The 15,829-nt window shown below is 43.8% G+C and overlaps 1 protein-coding gene across 1 annotated transcript in view; it reads right to left on the bottom strand.

Moving 5' to 3' along the window:
- Window positions 1-14,572, bottom strand: part of MYO5C (myosin VC) — a 1,024,918-nt gene extending 1,010,346 nt beyond the window's left edge. Inside the window, exon 1 of the mRNA XM_085644174.1 lies at window positions 14,231-14,572. Coding sequence (XP_085500300.1) covers window positions 14,231-14,257 — 27 coding nt within the window. The 5' untranslated portion in view covers window positions 14,258-14,572. The remainder of the gene's footprint in view (window positions 1-14,230) is intronic.
- Window positions 14,573-15,829: the final 1,257 nt, after the last annotated feature.

The raw sequence follows: 15,829 nt of genomic DNA, 5'->3' as shown, positions 1-15,829 counted from the left end.
AACCAGTGGCGGGACGGGGGCCGGAGCCTCTTGGGGCTTATCAATAATTACACGCCTGCCCATTGTTCATCAAACAGAGGTCCTCCTTTTAGATTTGAAATAAATGTATCTAAGGAGCACCTACCTTGTGGCCGGATAAGGTAGAAAATTAAAGAGGGATGGCCCAGCCTCTGCCAGTCACTGATGGGCAAGGACGGGCCCGCCCTTGGCCCGGGCTTCATCCGGGCAAGGCTTGCGCACGTCCCGCGCTGCGGGTAATGAAGGGCGCTCTTAAAGACACCTGGCGCCAAGCAATGACGCCAGGAGGAGTAAGCCATGGCCGGGGCAGCTGGGACTTGAAGTCCGGAGGGAAGTTCATGCCGTTTCCCTCACAGCGTCTGTGATGACCAGGTTCAGCCGTTCCCCTCACGGCAGGATCAAAGGACAGCAAACAGCCCCCTCACTGTGTCCAACAGCAAGACAGGTGAGCGGGTCCCTTATACTTATCCCCCCACAACTCTCAACTCCCGAGCTCCTCCAACCAGATGTTGGATGTGAATTTTAACCCTTTAATGACTTCTGATCCTGTGATTAGATAATGTGATAATAATAATTAAGTAATTCACGTGAGAATTAAATGTTTCATGTGTTAGAAATAAATTATATATTAAAATATGCAATGTGTGCACCGTAAATGACAAAAGAAAAGTAAGTGCTACCCAAGTTTTAGCTAAAACTGTATTTCATAAATCTTTCTCTTGATGTGCCTTTAAACATGTGTGCTTTATTAACATTATATGTATACACAAAAGACCTGTTTATTATAGGCTCCTCATCTGGAGGCTAATTGTATAAGCGGAGGAAGGAGTTCGGTCACACTTTTTCCCTACCACTCCTCACTTTCATTGCTAATTGGTACTCACCAGCTATGCCCACTTGTCTCATCATTGGTAACCAACTTGCCTCAAAATAAAGATGTGTCCCAAAAAAAGTGCAAAGAGAACCTTGATTGTCCCATTTGTTTTCAAGACTGAGTACGACAGTAGCGTTCTTACCTACACAAGGGGCTCACGTTTGGAGTTTTCCTCCCTGTGACGAAGTGGTTGGCTGGTACGAGCGACTTGGTCCCCACATGGTAATGTAATACCTATATTGTGTAATGATGTGTGTCAACTTTTTACTTCTTTAGAGTGACTAAGTTGGTGAAGTGACCTGCTGCCGTTTATGTGTTTTTTGTCTACACTTGACAGTCACGTGTGGAACAATACCAGTGTCCCTGATTGTTGATTAAAAGACCCTTCAGCCCTGACGAAATTGCCTGAAATGGTTGATTGAGCATTTTGTACAGCGGATCAGCCATCATGAGAGCTATTAAAAAGTATTTTTATTCCTGTTTTACGCACTTTTTGTTGTCACTTTTTGTCACAGAAGTGATACACATCTTTATTTTGGTTCAGTACTTTATTTGGGAGTCATCTGTAGGAAATGGACAGAAATTGTTTAGCTTTCACTGACGACCAGATTGCAGCCATATTGTCAGGTCCATCATTATTCCCTGACGCCCCGTTATTGAGTGTTACATCAGAGAGGAAAGAATGGGAGAACTTAAGTAGTATCAAAAAAAGACAAGTCAGAGTAGCGTTGCATGGGGCCCTTATGACTGAGTATTTGAGAGCAGGAGCAGCCCCAGCAAGCCTATTAGTGCGGATTGAACCTAGGATCTTCTTAGAAGACAAGTGATTCGATTGGAGTTACATAGTGAACAAATGTACCCGCAATTGGATAATCTTGATCATTAACACCGCTAAGAGATTGAGTGAGGAGCTGTTGAAGGAAATCTTGAAGTTGGAGGAAAGCTTCAAGAGAGATACCACCCTCACGGATACCAAAGAACAGTTGCTGAGGATCCAAGAGGACCTCAGTGACTATAGGAATGATATGGTCAATCAAAAAATTAAAGGCCTGAAACGCAATTTAGAAAGGTACACACACGAATGGGATTTCCCATACGTGGATGACAAGCACTATCAGTCTGGTCCAGAACAACGACAGTATACAGGGCAGACCAGGGGAGAGAGACAACAACAAACTAGACACACACCTCAGAATTGGACCTTCGATAATACTTCTAGCGAAGAAGAAGAAGGAGGTCAATCAATACCCAACCCCAATAGAGTGAGGTTTAACCCTCAAGATAAGACTAACGAAGATTTGCGAGCTATACTCCGTTCTTTTTTAGGGCAAAATCAAAGGGGCAGCAGAGGCGGGGGTCAGATAGGCAGAGGCCATGCACGAGGCAATCAGAGTCAAACATGGAAAACATACTCCCCCCGGATAACACGAAGTTGGGTGAGGAATCATTTGTGAATGACAGTGGTAAATCTATCTGACCACACTCTCACTAACAGTGAAGTGAGAGTTTTAAATAAAGGGTTGGGGTTTGTCCCAACACCTAATCATGATATGTTTAAGTGCAGGATTGAGTTACATGAGAAAGATAAAACTTAAAAAGTTTTTGCTAATAAACAGCAGGAACCCCCTTCCCTCTTTAGCACGACATTGAGGAATCCATCGCAGTTTTGCCCAACCAACACTGTGATGGGCCCAGAAGTGGCAGTGTTTGAGAGTAAGGTACTTGAAGATATTACAACACTGGAACAAAACAATAGATGTCAGAAGTTTAACAACATGAGTCATGACGATTGGCAGGCTGTCAGTAGTCTACAAAATAACCAGCTGCTTACCATAAAATCAGCTGATAAGGAGGGGGCTGTTATTGTTATGAACTCTATAGACTACGACGCAGAGGTGCTGAGATTATTGGGAGCGCGTAATAATTACCAACCTCTTACACACGACCCAGTGAATGAACTTCAAGAGACCATTAGAGAGATGGTAGGCATAGCTAAAGAGAAGAAATGGATCACTGTGAAAGAGGCCGAGTTTTTGATTACTACTAAGCACAGAACTCCGGCATTTTACATCCTTCAAAAAATTCATAAACCACAGCGTCCGCCCCCTGGCCGTCCAATTGTGTCGGGGATTCAATCGGTATTAGAACCGCTATCCCTATTTGCGGATTTTTTCCTTAGAGAATCAGTGGTGGATCAGAAATCGTTCATCCAGGATACTACAAATGTTTCTAATATTTTGAAAGATACTCACTTTGACCCTACGTGTGAATTTTTGGTTCCGATTGATGTAGAGTCGCTCTACACTTGTATACCCCAGGATGCGGCGCTGGTGGCAGCAGCGTGCGCCATGGATAGACAGGAGTGGTTCTATGATACACCACAGTCCTTCGTGCTTCAATGTATAGAATTGGCACTTACTCGTAACTATTTTAGTTATGACGGTAGACCAGTGCTTAATTTGTAAAAAATTAAGTGCAGGTGCTCAATTTGTTTTCGGAGACCACACCCACTTTCCCGACGCCACCCACTTCTCCGCTGGCCCCACCCACTTGTTCTAATGGCTCCACCCACAAACTCAACTGGCACTGCTGAAAGCCAGCTGTAATACTGGATCTGAATTTCAGCAAGAGAGCCTTGCTCAAGTATGGTTTTGATAGGAGTTTACCCCGCCCTGCGAAAAAAAATTCATATAGTACACTTGAATGAGCCATTTATCACTTCCAGTGGCCAAAGGGGTTTGGATCATAAATAGTTGAGTATTCTGTGAATGCAATTCATTTACCAATTGTGCTTGTTACTATTACTCACTCCCGGAGCAATATATGTGCATTTATTAAAATTCAAAATAGTAAAAAACATAGAACTAAACTGGCGTTTCCAAATGTAGTTCTGTATCACAGACAAGAAAGATTACAAAAGAGCAGTGGCGGCTGTTGACATTTGAAAGTGTTGGGCCGTCAAATGATTGTCATACTGCACCGCAGCGAGCAAGCGTGCCGAACAACCTAAGGAGGGTTCGGGGGGTTCTCTCCCCGAGAACAGTTTGAAAAAAAGAGAGGACAAATGGTGCATTTTCAAGCAAATTTGAGAAAGCAGGAAGGTTAATAAAGCAATTGTGAAAGTGCAGTTATTACATTAATAAAGAGATGTCATATAACATAGGTAGCTGCTTATTCAAGCTTTCTTTCACCCCATAGTCCAGCAGGGTCTTGATACAAGACAGATAAGAGAAAAAGCAGTGTGGTCCTCGACCAGGAAGACACTCATATTTCATTGGTAAGAAGTCAAAAGATTGGTCAAATTGAAAACCTGAAATGCAATACGCAATCCAACAATTTGCAAGTATATCTCATCTATGTTCAACAAGCCATGTTTTACACATGATTGGAATTGTAAATCACCAAATAAACAGAGCCACTGCAATCAAAATCAACCAAAGTTGTGGCTCAAGGTTACATATTGGCAGAAACAGTATAAAACAGAAACACAGTCTAAATAACTATGAAAGTGACACATAAATATTGACCATGCAACTCAAACTCAGAAATTAAAGATCCAATTCACTGCCAAAGCAGGCCTCCCACGTGCCATTTCATGTGGGCTAAGTGCAGTCTACAATGCATGACTTGCCAAAGCAAATTAACATTCTCTCATATTCAAAAATTCCTGTAGCAGACAAAATTTTAAGTTACCCCAAAGCGGGACAAGATTTTACATTCCAACATTCAATAGTCTGTCCAGTGTCTGATTATAGTAGAGATAACTGTGTACGTATGCTCATATCTATCTCTGTCTTACTTCCTATGTCCCTCTTTTTCTCTCTCTAGCTCAACATACTCGTTATACCCCTCTCTCTTTCTGCCACACTCTCTCATTCTGGCTCTGCTTAGCTCCATCTCTCTCGGTTTCACCCCCTCTCTCTCGTTCTCTCTAACAATCCATCGCTTCTCGCTCCCACAAACACTCTCTCTCTCATTCTCTCTCTTCTCTCTCATTCTGGCTCTTCATCTTTCTTTCAATTTTGAGTCATCTCTCTTGCTTTATTTATCAATCTATTCTCTCTCTTATGTTATCAAATACATCCAGGTTAGTTCCATTACACACCAGGCATGACATTTTGGTTTACAGGTGCGTTCTGTGTCTCTTTTCTCTTTGCTTTCCATTGACTTTATCTCCAAGTATCTGTTTTCTCTCTTTCTATGCCTGCATCTCTTTCTTTTGTTTTATCTCTATTTACATCCCTATTTCTTTAGGTCTGTCTTTCTCTTCTTTGCACCCTCTGTGTCTGTCTCTTGATTTCTCTCTACTGTCTCTAGCAGTTGACCCCTTCATCTCAACAATGCGAGAAATAAATTGTTTCACCCACTGTTTTTTTCTCCCCCCACCACAACACCCTAATGTCGGTGGTGCTTTTTGTGTATGTATGTGCACTTGTATGCGGTATTCCTACGGGTACAGAATGCATTTGGGCCTGCATGTGCTGCCGATTTGTGCCTGCATGTGTGTTGAATTGGTGCAAGTGGCATTTACAGCTGCTTTGCTGTCTAGGTGTGCAGACACAGCTCAATTTCGTTTGTGAGTCCATGGGAGTCTATGCTTCTTTTCATGTATGTCCTGTGTACACGCAGTTGTCTTAGTGCATTTATTTCTGCATGCATGCTGTATGTGACTTTACTTTCCTACGTTAATGTTTTCTGCCCGTCATGCTCAGCTGCCGCCTGTAATGTACAGATCCTCTCTTAGAGCGATGTCTCTGTGCTCTGCTGTTACTCAGCAAAGCTCCCAGCTCTGGCCCCTTTAATGGTTTCTCCCTGCTATGCTGGCTACTTCTTGTTGTGTCGACTGTGTTGTTGTCGCTTCACAACAGCTTTGCTAGCGCCATGCACAGGCACCCTATAATCTGTGCCCTCGATCGATACTAATAACCACGTAAATGCAGGGAGGCGGGCAGAGAGAAATGGAGGGAACGGTCTGTGTGAAACACAGAAGGGCCGCGTGAGGGCAGAATAATGTGTAAGAAGATAATAACCGTGTGTGAGGAGCAGGAGTTGGACTGGGGGCATAACAGCTGGCTCTGCAGGGACTGGCGCAGGAGGGTTGTAAAACCCCATCCCCCCACCCCAAATGCCCCAGGCGGGCCTCAGTTAGTGGGGGGTGGGGGAGTGCCAAATGCGACTAAGGGTGGCCGCCCGCTTAGGGTGGCCCCCTGCGGGGGCCGCGGGCAGCCGCAGAGTTGGGCGTGGAACGGCAGCTGAAGGAGATGGATGCTTGACTTTTTTTGGGGGGGGGGAGAAAATGATGTTCCGATCATAGGCACTCGGGCATTACACAACCAGGCCCTCTCAGGACCCGGAAGAGAAGCAAGATGTTTCCTTGCATGTTTTCATGCATGATCCCAGACCAACAACAAAAATGCCCACATTTACACATAGACGTACTGCCTGATGTGTGTGCAAACAGTCAAACGGGCACCAATGCAGAACAACAATGAAACATACATGCCTCCATGCAGATAGAACCAACAAACCTACAAGCAACCCACCAGGGCACCGAGATGGCTGAGTGCGCGCGCACAGAGACAGAAGTACTGAACCTAACAAGTTTCCGGGGCACAGCAGGCAATGTGGAGGAGTTGTAGAGCGAGGTGTGCAGCCATTGCGCCGCTCTGAAACGGTGCATATCCATCAACTCCAAAGCATCGCCGCTGCTGCGAGGATTAAGAACATTGCATTGCCGACGGTGTGGCGTATCGCTTCCATTGCTGATGCATTACTTTTGCACGACTCTGAGCCAACGCATCCCATACATCCTAGAGATCGATTTTGGGGGTGAGCCAGAAGACTTTCCCATTCTACTAGGGATGCTGTCCGCTTTTATATTAATTTTGTTGCCCACTTGGAATTTAAAATAAATTCTGATTTTTGCATACTCTGTGTAAGTCTGCATTTGAGAGTCTTCATGGCATTGACTCTGAACTGCTTTAATTTTGCATCTTTGAATTTTGTAAAACAAAAATTCCTTTAATTTTTCATTTAGCTAGAACTCATTAATTGATGGGGCCCATTTAATTCATCTTAACTATTCAATATATTGTATTTTTAATTTTTGGTGCTTAGGGAGGTGTCTGAATGCGGTGACACATTGCCTCAAGAAATTGAGGTTTGACACCATCTTCGATCCAGTGAAATGAGGTAACATTTATGGGGTCTCAAATTTGGGGTACCATTTGCTCACACAGAGATATGATGTAGAACTGAAATAGTTGGGTTTTGAGTTTATGTCTGAAAGGCATGAGAGACTGAGCACTGTGCATGTCTGGGGCAGCTTGTTGTAGAGGCGAGATGCCACTACTGCAAATCACCTGTGGCTCCTGCTTTTTCTCTTGGCACTAGGTGTGACTAGTTGACCGTTTCCTGTGGATCACAGGCAGCAGCAAGGGGGTGATCGATATTTGTGAACCTTTTCCTGAATGTATTTTAAGGTGGATCGCTCAAAGCATTTGTAGGCCATACAAAGGACAAACTCGATTATGTTTTTACTCTCAGGAGCCGGAGAACACTCTTTATTAAAATTTAACATGTGGATATTTTTCATCACAAAAATCAGGCCACCAGCTGCAATTCTGTCTTTCTGCAGTCTTTTGATCTGGTGTGCATAAATACTGTGGTTAATCTGGTGTAGAATCCTTTATAAGGGTTTAAGTAGGAATAATGTGTTTTTCAAGATAATTCCTATCTAAGAACTGAGATGGAGGTCAGCGTCCCAAATGACTCTCAAAAGTGCACATTAAAAAAAAAACTTTCAAATCCAATAAATAGCAAAGCCAGCCTTAGTTAAAGCATAGCACCTCCTGCACTCAAATTCACGTAAAAACAAACTTTTTAAAATTATTTAGCATTTTCTCAAAAACTGCCAAAAAACACTGAAATTGGCCATTTGTGGTCACTTGCACAAACAATATCTCACTATGTGCTGCTCATGACGCCATGCATCACGGATCACATCAAATATGACACCATTTAGCACATCATCAATATCATTGCATAAAATATCTATAATGTGAAATTACAGATGACAATACACATTGCATCCTTGAGACCTACCCTGAGCTCTCTCATGTTTTCACACTATATCCTAGGTATGAAGGTCGGCCATGCCAAGTTGCTAGTAGACCCTCGAAGTGGCCATCAGCCATGACTATTACTCCGTCAGGTTCCCCCCACCCAAGCTCTCCCAAGTAAGTGGATGTTCTATTCAGAGTGTGGCCTTAGGCCTTGCCATGCACCAGTTCTACCTACTCCAACACTAAACAGACACAGTATGCACTTGTTCGGCCTCCCGACAATGCACTGGGCACACACAGCCTTCTGTAGACTCCATGAGTGGCTTTCAGACACTTTCTGTGCCATGTCACTTTCCCACAACGCTCACATTGCATTTGGACATGCCCTGCGCACTCTGCTTCAACCGCTTTGCGTAACCAGCGGATCTCAAACAGGACTAAAAAAATACACAAAAGATTAATCCTCTGAAGTTCATTTGACACCTTCGTCCAAACACATAAAAAAACAGTAAACGAGTTCCAACAAAGTCACTTCATGGGCATATTCTTTGAGAGTTCTTTATTCATGACGAGCTTGGCGTGACAACGTTCAGCTTCACCTGTTGTAGCTCAGAAGGTTTCTGTGGAAGTTAAAATTGGAAAAGCTGCTTGCAGATCACCCCAAATAAATCTCTCACACTCACGGAACTGCGCGAAATTTGAAAACAAACGAATATCAGTTGGATGAGTGAAGCATCTGCCGAATTTTCCTACAAGTCGTAAAACAGCAACAAAGTCACTAACAAATTAAAATATCCATTCCCTAGATTCCGCAACTTAACCATAATTACAAAGTCGCAATCACCATCTCTGAAGTGTAATAGCGAGAAAAACTGCTGCAGGTGCACTGGTAATGTAAATTAAGATCTAGCCAAACATTTAACACCGGGCTGCAGTACCGCTGCTGGCATCTAGGCGTCCTTGCACCAAATGTGAAACGCTCCTGTGATTGCACTTCTAAGCTGCATGTCTGTCGCCACAAACATTCCATTCGGTTGTAAGGCTGTAGTACCACTGTCAACAACCAGCTAACGCCAAAGATGCCGCATTAATAATAAAGGCGATTGCAGTTACTCTCACTGGCAACAGACTTATTTAACAAATCTGAATGCAGCTGTAAGGCTGCAACATCCCTGCCTAGATGTCTCGCCTCAAGTTGTACAGAACATAAATACTATATTCTCCGTCAACGCACACCTTTGTAAAAGTGCAGTGGTTTATAGCTTCTGGAATGTCATTGATAATACTACTGTGGAAGCCATGGCTGATACCAGTGATGTAATTTGTGATGACATTAAGCAGGAGATGAGCAATACAATGGGGTGCAAAACATTATGGATGCATAACTAATGGTAATTATTGGGGTTTTTTGTGTTATTGATCTTAATAAATAATTTTAGTGTCTATCGACGTACATTTGTCAGTGAATTTGTGGAGTTTTGTTAAGATAAACAACTGTCTGGGATTTGCCACTACCCTGCCCTAAGGTCCTATGAGGCCGCATGTCACACACACAGTACACATTAGGTGCAGTACACAGCCTTCGGCCATGTCCTGTGCCACATACTTTCTCCCAAGGACTCGATGGGTATTAATTAGTGGACGAAAAACAAAATGGCCATGGATACGAAAATATCTTAGTGAATCACATTCCCAAATCGGAATAAAAATTCAGTTTGTCAACCAGGTCATGGTCATGAACCCCACAATCTATGTAGTATTATAACTTTCTACTGTGAATAGTTAGGAAAGCAGCTGAGTTAGTTTACATCACATCAAAAGCAGAGAAGCAGCAGTGCTGCGTGCCAAATTTGATGCATGGTAATCCAGGTGTTTTGAAGTCAGTATTTTGCAAACGTTGCTAATGGGAATTTGAATGTAAAATTCACATTTTGGGACCAAGTTGAATCACTGTCTGCTGACACAGATCTTAGCGACTTAGACCATGGGGAATTCCAATGCTCCCTGGTATGACAAAGTAACTGGAATAACAACAGTCACAAAGAAAGCAAGGCCACATGAAACTAAAGGAACGAGGGAGAGGGGAAGGGAGAGATGGAGAAACACTGAAGAGCATCAAGAAAATAGACTGCTGGTGCAAAAAGCTTAACTCGGCAATCTGGGAAAACAGAAGAGATCAGGTCCACCTTAAGGCAGGAGGATCTGGAAAGCACAAGTATCTTTTGAAGGACCCGAAGGACGAGTGTAGCAAAAACAAAATATGTGAGCGCTGAAGGGGCAGGTCAAGCGCAAAGTGGATGACTGGGGCACATCGAAAGCTGCCCGTGTCAGTCCTGAGCCAGACCATGGTGAGTCCTAACTGTATCATCTTCTAACAAATAAGTACAAAACTTTACAGGCTCAAACTTGCATGCATGTACTTTTCTGTGGAATATCATTATCAGACAGATTCATGGCCAAAGTTATTAGTGGTCAAAGTAGTTCTGTCACAGACACCTTGTAGGTGTATTCATGAAGCCCTCACCCACCAACCTAGTTGGTGGCATGCTTCATCATCGGGCCCACCCAGTGACACCTAGTATGTCCCGGGTGTGCTACGACGCCTGATTACAGCGGAGCTGGTATATTGCTGAGAGTGCAGTGAGGTTGGGTGAATTGTGATTTAAAACGGCTTGGTGGTGGTCCCAGTACCCAAGGGTAAATTAAATTTTAATAACTGGGCCGACACCAGCGGTTAAAAGTAAGGCTACAGGACGTGTAAGGGTGGAGAGTTACTGCCCCCTGCGTCCTTCAGATGGTCGACATGTTTCAGCCAGTGCCTTAGAGTATTCTGGCTTTCCTCAGGACCGTTTTTAAAAGGGTGTGGTGAAAATAAAACAGACTTAGTGTTGTGGTACAGACTATGTGATACACTCACTAAGGCGTTTTTCCATGTGTGAGAGGGGGATTCCCTTCTCATGCATACGCTTTGGGTTATTAGCCAAGGCTTCCTGGAGGGAAGCGGTAAGGGGATGACCAGTCTTTCTGGTCAGTGCCTGCCTTGTACCTGTTGTCCCGCCGTCGTCCTCCGGTGTCACTGGGTGGGCCCGATGATGAAGCATGCCACCAACTAGGTTGGTGGATGAGGGCTTCATGAATACACCTACAAGGTGTCTGTGACAGAACTACTTTGAGTACTGCATCACTTTGGTCAACTTAAGCTAGTCTTCTTTGTTTAATCACATATAAATCCCACGGGGACATGGACTAGCTTTCTAGTCCTCTCTCTCCCTCTTGTTACACACAAAGTTATTAGTGAGCAGGAGAAAGCATTTCCATCTAACTTGAAATTAACAATAACTTCAGATACCCAACGACGAATTTATTAATAACAGAGTTGGCAATGGTACTTTGTAATTACATCACATTAATATGATGGGCTACATTACAACTGACGGCCAACAGATGCCCTCACAGACCATGCCTAGAAATCAGAGGCTGCAGTACCACAGCCAGCAAGTGGATGCCTGTACATAGATTGTAGAGAGTAAAGGCAGTTGCCGCTCCGACCACTTGGTTTTGTTTATTCCGTAGCATATAAGAAAAAGAGAGAGAGAGAAAGCAATAGGAGATCGCAATGGTCATGATTCACCTAGTTCAGTGGTTCTTAACCTGAGGTTCGGATACCCCTACCGGTCTGCAAAGCCTACTTAAGGGGTTCACAACTGCTTAGAAAAATGAATCATATTAACAAACTAATAAAGTGTATATAACTAAAGTAGCAAAATGTACAAATGAAAATATTAAAACATTGTGTAAATGTGATTGAATTTGTAACTGGAAGCTAATAATTAAGGTAGTATCCTCAGATTGATTTGTGGGAGCAGTGCAAGTGCATCAACCAGAATACAGAATGGATGCTGAGTGGCCTCAATTAAATTTAGGAAAACTACAATCTTCCCATTCAAATTTGGGTTGTTTTAATATGAAATATTTAATCATTTGTATATTTAGTTGAATCCTTGTTTCTTTATATTTGATATATTTTTTTTCAAATTATTAAAAATGCTTACGCGAGGTCACCGGCTTCCAGTAATTATCCAGAGTAGGTCCCCCGATTCCAAAAATAATTCAGTGGGGGTCCCTGAGTTGCGGTTATGATTAAGTGAGGGTCCACGCAAATTAAAAGATTAAGAACCACTGACCTAGATTACACTTTCAGTATTATATTATCTAAAACATTTACAAAACCTTGCTGTGGTACACCCAGCCATATCAATAATAATTCTTTAAATTTGATAGAGGTGGTAGGAGAAAGTAAGCGCCTGAGGAATGATGAGCATACAGAAACAGGGAAAGCTAGAGATAGGGAAAAGGAATTGAGAAAACACAGTGTTATAAACCATTTCATTCTTTTAGAATTTAAATAGGTATACCAACTTCATCTGAAGGATTTCAGGCTGGCTATGTGTTTAGTACGTAAAACCTCACCCTCTAGCTAGATTTCAACAGCTCAACGTCTCCCTCAAATGAGGTCAAACATTTTCGCCATTCTTCCAGAAATGGGGAAAGTAGCAAGAAATCAATCCATGGATGAATCCATTTTTTAAATCAAGTGATAACTTTTTCTACTTTGAGCTCTGTGAAATCAATTTTAAAAACTATGGCTCTCCGACATGTTGAGCGACAAAAGATTGGACTTGTCACAAGGGACTCAGGGAAGATCCATGTAAGGCTGGGAGATACAGGCATGCTTCCCTGTGCTAGATGTGGAACCCACTGATGAAGTATGCCATACTGGGTATGTGAGGGTTTGTTATACTTCACGAGTACAATACTGAATGCGATTCCTTGAGGGACTTCGCTGCTACTTCCAGTTTTTTGGCATTTCTCATATGTTTATGTCTTTTCGTGGAGCATGTACAACAGTCCTTTAACTCCGCTTCCTCTTTAGTGTTTTAGCTAATTGTGCTGTACCTGTTCTGCATGTGTTAGAATCATTTTACGTTCCTTCTGCCACATGTCCTTTACTTATTCTTTGTGATTGGGTGTTTCCCTTCTGTGTCCACGTGATACCTTCATTGTGTTGTGAATCTTGATAGAAAACGTTTATTTACAGAAAAGACAAAACTATTTGCATTGTCAATGCCGGTTTTAGTGTTTGATGTGAAAGAAAGAGTGACCATGGAATATGTCACTTGACTTTTGGTCTTACGTTTTAAACAGTAAATTTTTTTAACGGACTAGATGACATTTACATAGCTGTCAAGTGGTCCATGTCTTTGGCCAATTTGGGCACGCTCGCCATGTTGTGGTTTTGAGTCGACAAGGAAGCTGTTCAAGGCAAATTAGCGAGCCCCACTGCGCAACATGGTTGGCTGAAACCTAGTAATGGTACATGTCGCAGACCTAGTGAAAGGCAAAATGAAAAGCAGCCCTTGACTTTCTACCTTTTTCTCATACGGAATCACAGGTCAACAGCGCAGTAGGTGAGAGGGCAGAGGTGGCCTTTCAAATAAAAACACGGATATTTCACTTCTAATGGACTAACAACCAGAACAGGGCGAGTAGCATCAGTCAGATCTGTCTCAAGAGACACAGCAGGAAAAAAAATGTGCTGCCATCGCTCTTCCGGAACCCAGCCCAGAGGTTGCTGTGATTGTAGGTAGAGCGACTGAAACAAAACAGTAACACGCATTTCCTTGAACAGGTGCAGCCCTTGCTGCAAGAGCTGCCCTGCAAAGGCCGCCAGTGCCCGCGTCTCGTGACCTACACGTCAGTCCAAACTCCTGAATAATGCACGGTCTGATGAACACACGCACGAGACGTTTGAAAAGACCCGCGGAATGCGGGAGCTGTGAGCCGATCCACCGGATGAGATAGCCCCCTCGGGCTGGGTTGTATCGGTCACCATGGAGAGGAGTTCAGCATTACCACAACACACTCGGCGCACAACGCCTCTGTACTAGGCGAAGTCCCGTCCCAATGCACAGATGCAAACATCACAAAGTTTCAACTGCACTGCCCACTTGCTACTTCGTGCACGAAAGAATGCGGGGTTCGTGAGAGAAAAAGCAGAAACATACAGTAACGACAATAGTTGGGTTCACTCTTTGCAAGAGGCCGTCCTAAACCCGACAGTAGGTGCAGTTTGGAAGGAGGGGGTGCTACAGGTAATGAACATTGCTAAGAAAACAGCTGGGAGACAGTGCACCCCCAGCCTCTAGGAAGGTTACTGTAAATACCTTCTGTCTAGCACCCCCACACATGCAGCACTTTGTTCACAAGTTTTTACCTGTGTGTAGAGCTCGGCCAGCGCCATAGGGTGGGCCGTCCGGGGGAGGCAGATCCCAGCTGTCACCGTGGCACAGGTGAGAAGCGGACACTCCGGCCGCTCCTTCCTGCTGCATCCGCCCCCTGCCTGCTGCTACGATTTCCGCCGAGGGTTCCCCGGTCCTTCCCAGGCCGCCCAGGAGTGCCCGACTTCCAGACTTCGCATCAGCTGCCCAGACTGCCCCTCCCGTCGGTCCCACGCTCGTTCACTCCTCTCTCGTGCGCTCACGGGCCACCTGAGTCTTGCGGCGCTCGCTTCCGTGAACCGGCGCGCGCCCTGGGGTGGCCGAGGGGTGCGCGCAGTAAAGACTGTGCCTGCCCGTGGGCAGCGCATGGCCACGGCGCGGAAAGCTTTACATTGCTTGACAATTGAAATAAGAAAACCCGACCGTAAAAAACAAATTAACAAACAGAAACCACTCCCCTGCCCAACAAACTTTGATCTAAATATTGTACAACAGGTGCATGTAACTTATACGTTCACAACTCAGACACGTTACACAGGCCCATAGGCTCTAGGTTTAGGCAGCTTTCTCTCACAGTGTCCTGCCTACTCTCGACGAGCTCTTTACTGGAGAACTCATGTCATTTATTTGAAGGAATCAGCAGTCAGGTGCACCTATGGGTATTTAATGTGTGCTGGGCCCTAGACACTGCTCCCTAAGGACATGGGGGTAAAGGGGTCTCTATTTTCCCCCTAAATACCACCAAACTCTCTCTGTCACATCTCACCGGCAAACTGGGCTCCAAGTGAAAGGACGAATATTAATTTAATTTTTCAGATTTGCATCCGGACTGGAAGTAGGTCTTGGAAGTCAAGAGGTCAAAGGGTATGAATAGCTAATTTGAACGATCGACTGTTAGTAGGAGTTGCAGTTTTTTGGACCTTATTAATTGTTCCATACGTAGCCCAAACAGAATTACACAAACAAAAAGATTCCGTTTTTTGTACGTAAATTAACATTTCATATTTAAGATGTTGAGTGCGCATTTTCTCTTTTTCCAGGGATGAAGGATTCGAAACAACAAAATGTAAGATTTTTTTTGTTCTAAATGAATTCGAGAAGTACATTTTGGATTAAATCCGAGCTCTAGTTTTAAGACTACCCTACCAGGAAAAAAACTATGATATGGGGTATCTTTTACCAGAGCCTGATCTCTCGTCTTACTGAAATTCTTGCCGAAAAAAATGCAACTTGCGAAGTAAAAAAAAAAAGGTGTACTGACCGATTAGAGTGGCTAAAAAGAGGACTCCTCTAGCCCCCTTAAACCTTTTGGTAACTTGGGCCATCTATTATTAAAACCGTAATTAGTCTTCTTGCTAAATCTTCTACAGATGATACTGAATTTACAGTCTCACTAATTGATCCCTATTGGATATTAGGAGTAAAGAGTGAACGGTTCCTTTGCAATTAATCTCTAAGGAAGGTTAACACCTTAAAATCAGGGGTGTAATGCAGGCTCCTGTGGCGAAGGGGGGCCCCAACCCTTTAGGGGCCTCTAAGCTGTCAGGGGCCCCCATTCAGTCTCATTCTAAAGAATAGCTGCGAGATCCTTCACA

Source organism: Triturus cristatus, chromosome 3_1 (assembly GCF_964204655.1).
Source record: "Triturus cristatus chromosome 3_1, aTriCri1.1, whole genome shotgun sequence".
Taxonomy (NCBI): domain Eukaryota; kingdom Metazoa; phylum Chordata; class Amphibia; order Caudata; family Salamandridae; genus Triturus; species Triturus cristatus.
Note: the sequence above shows the minus strand (reverse complement) of the source record. Positions and strands in the feature narration are given on the sequence as shown.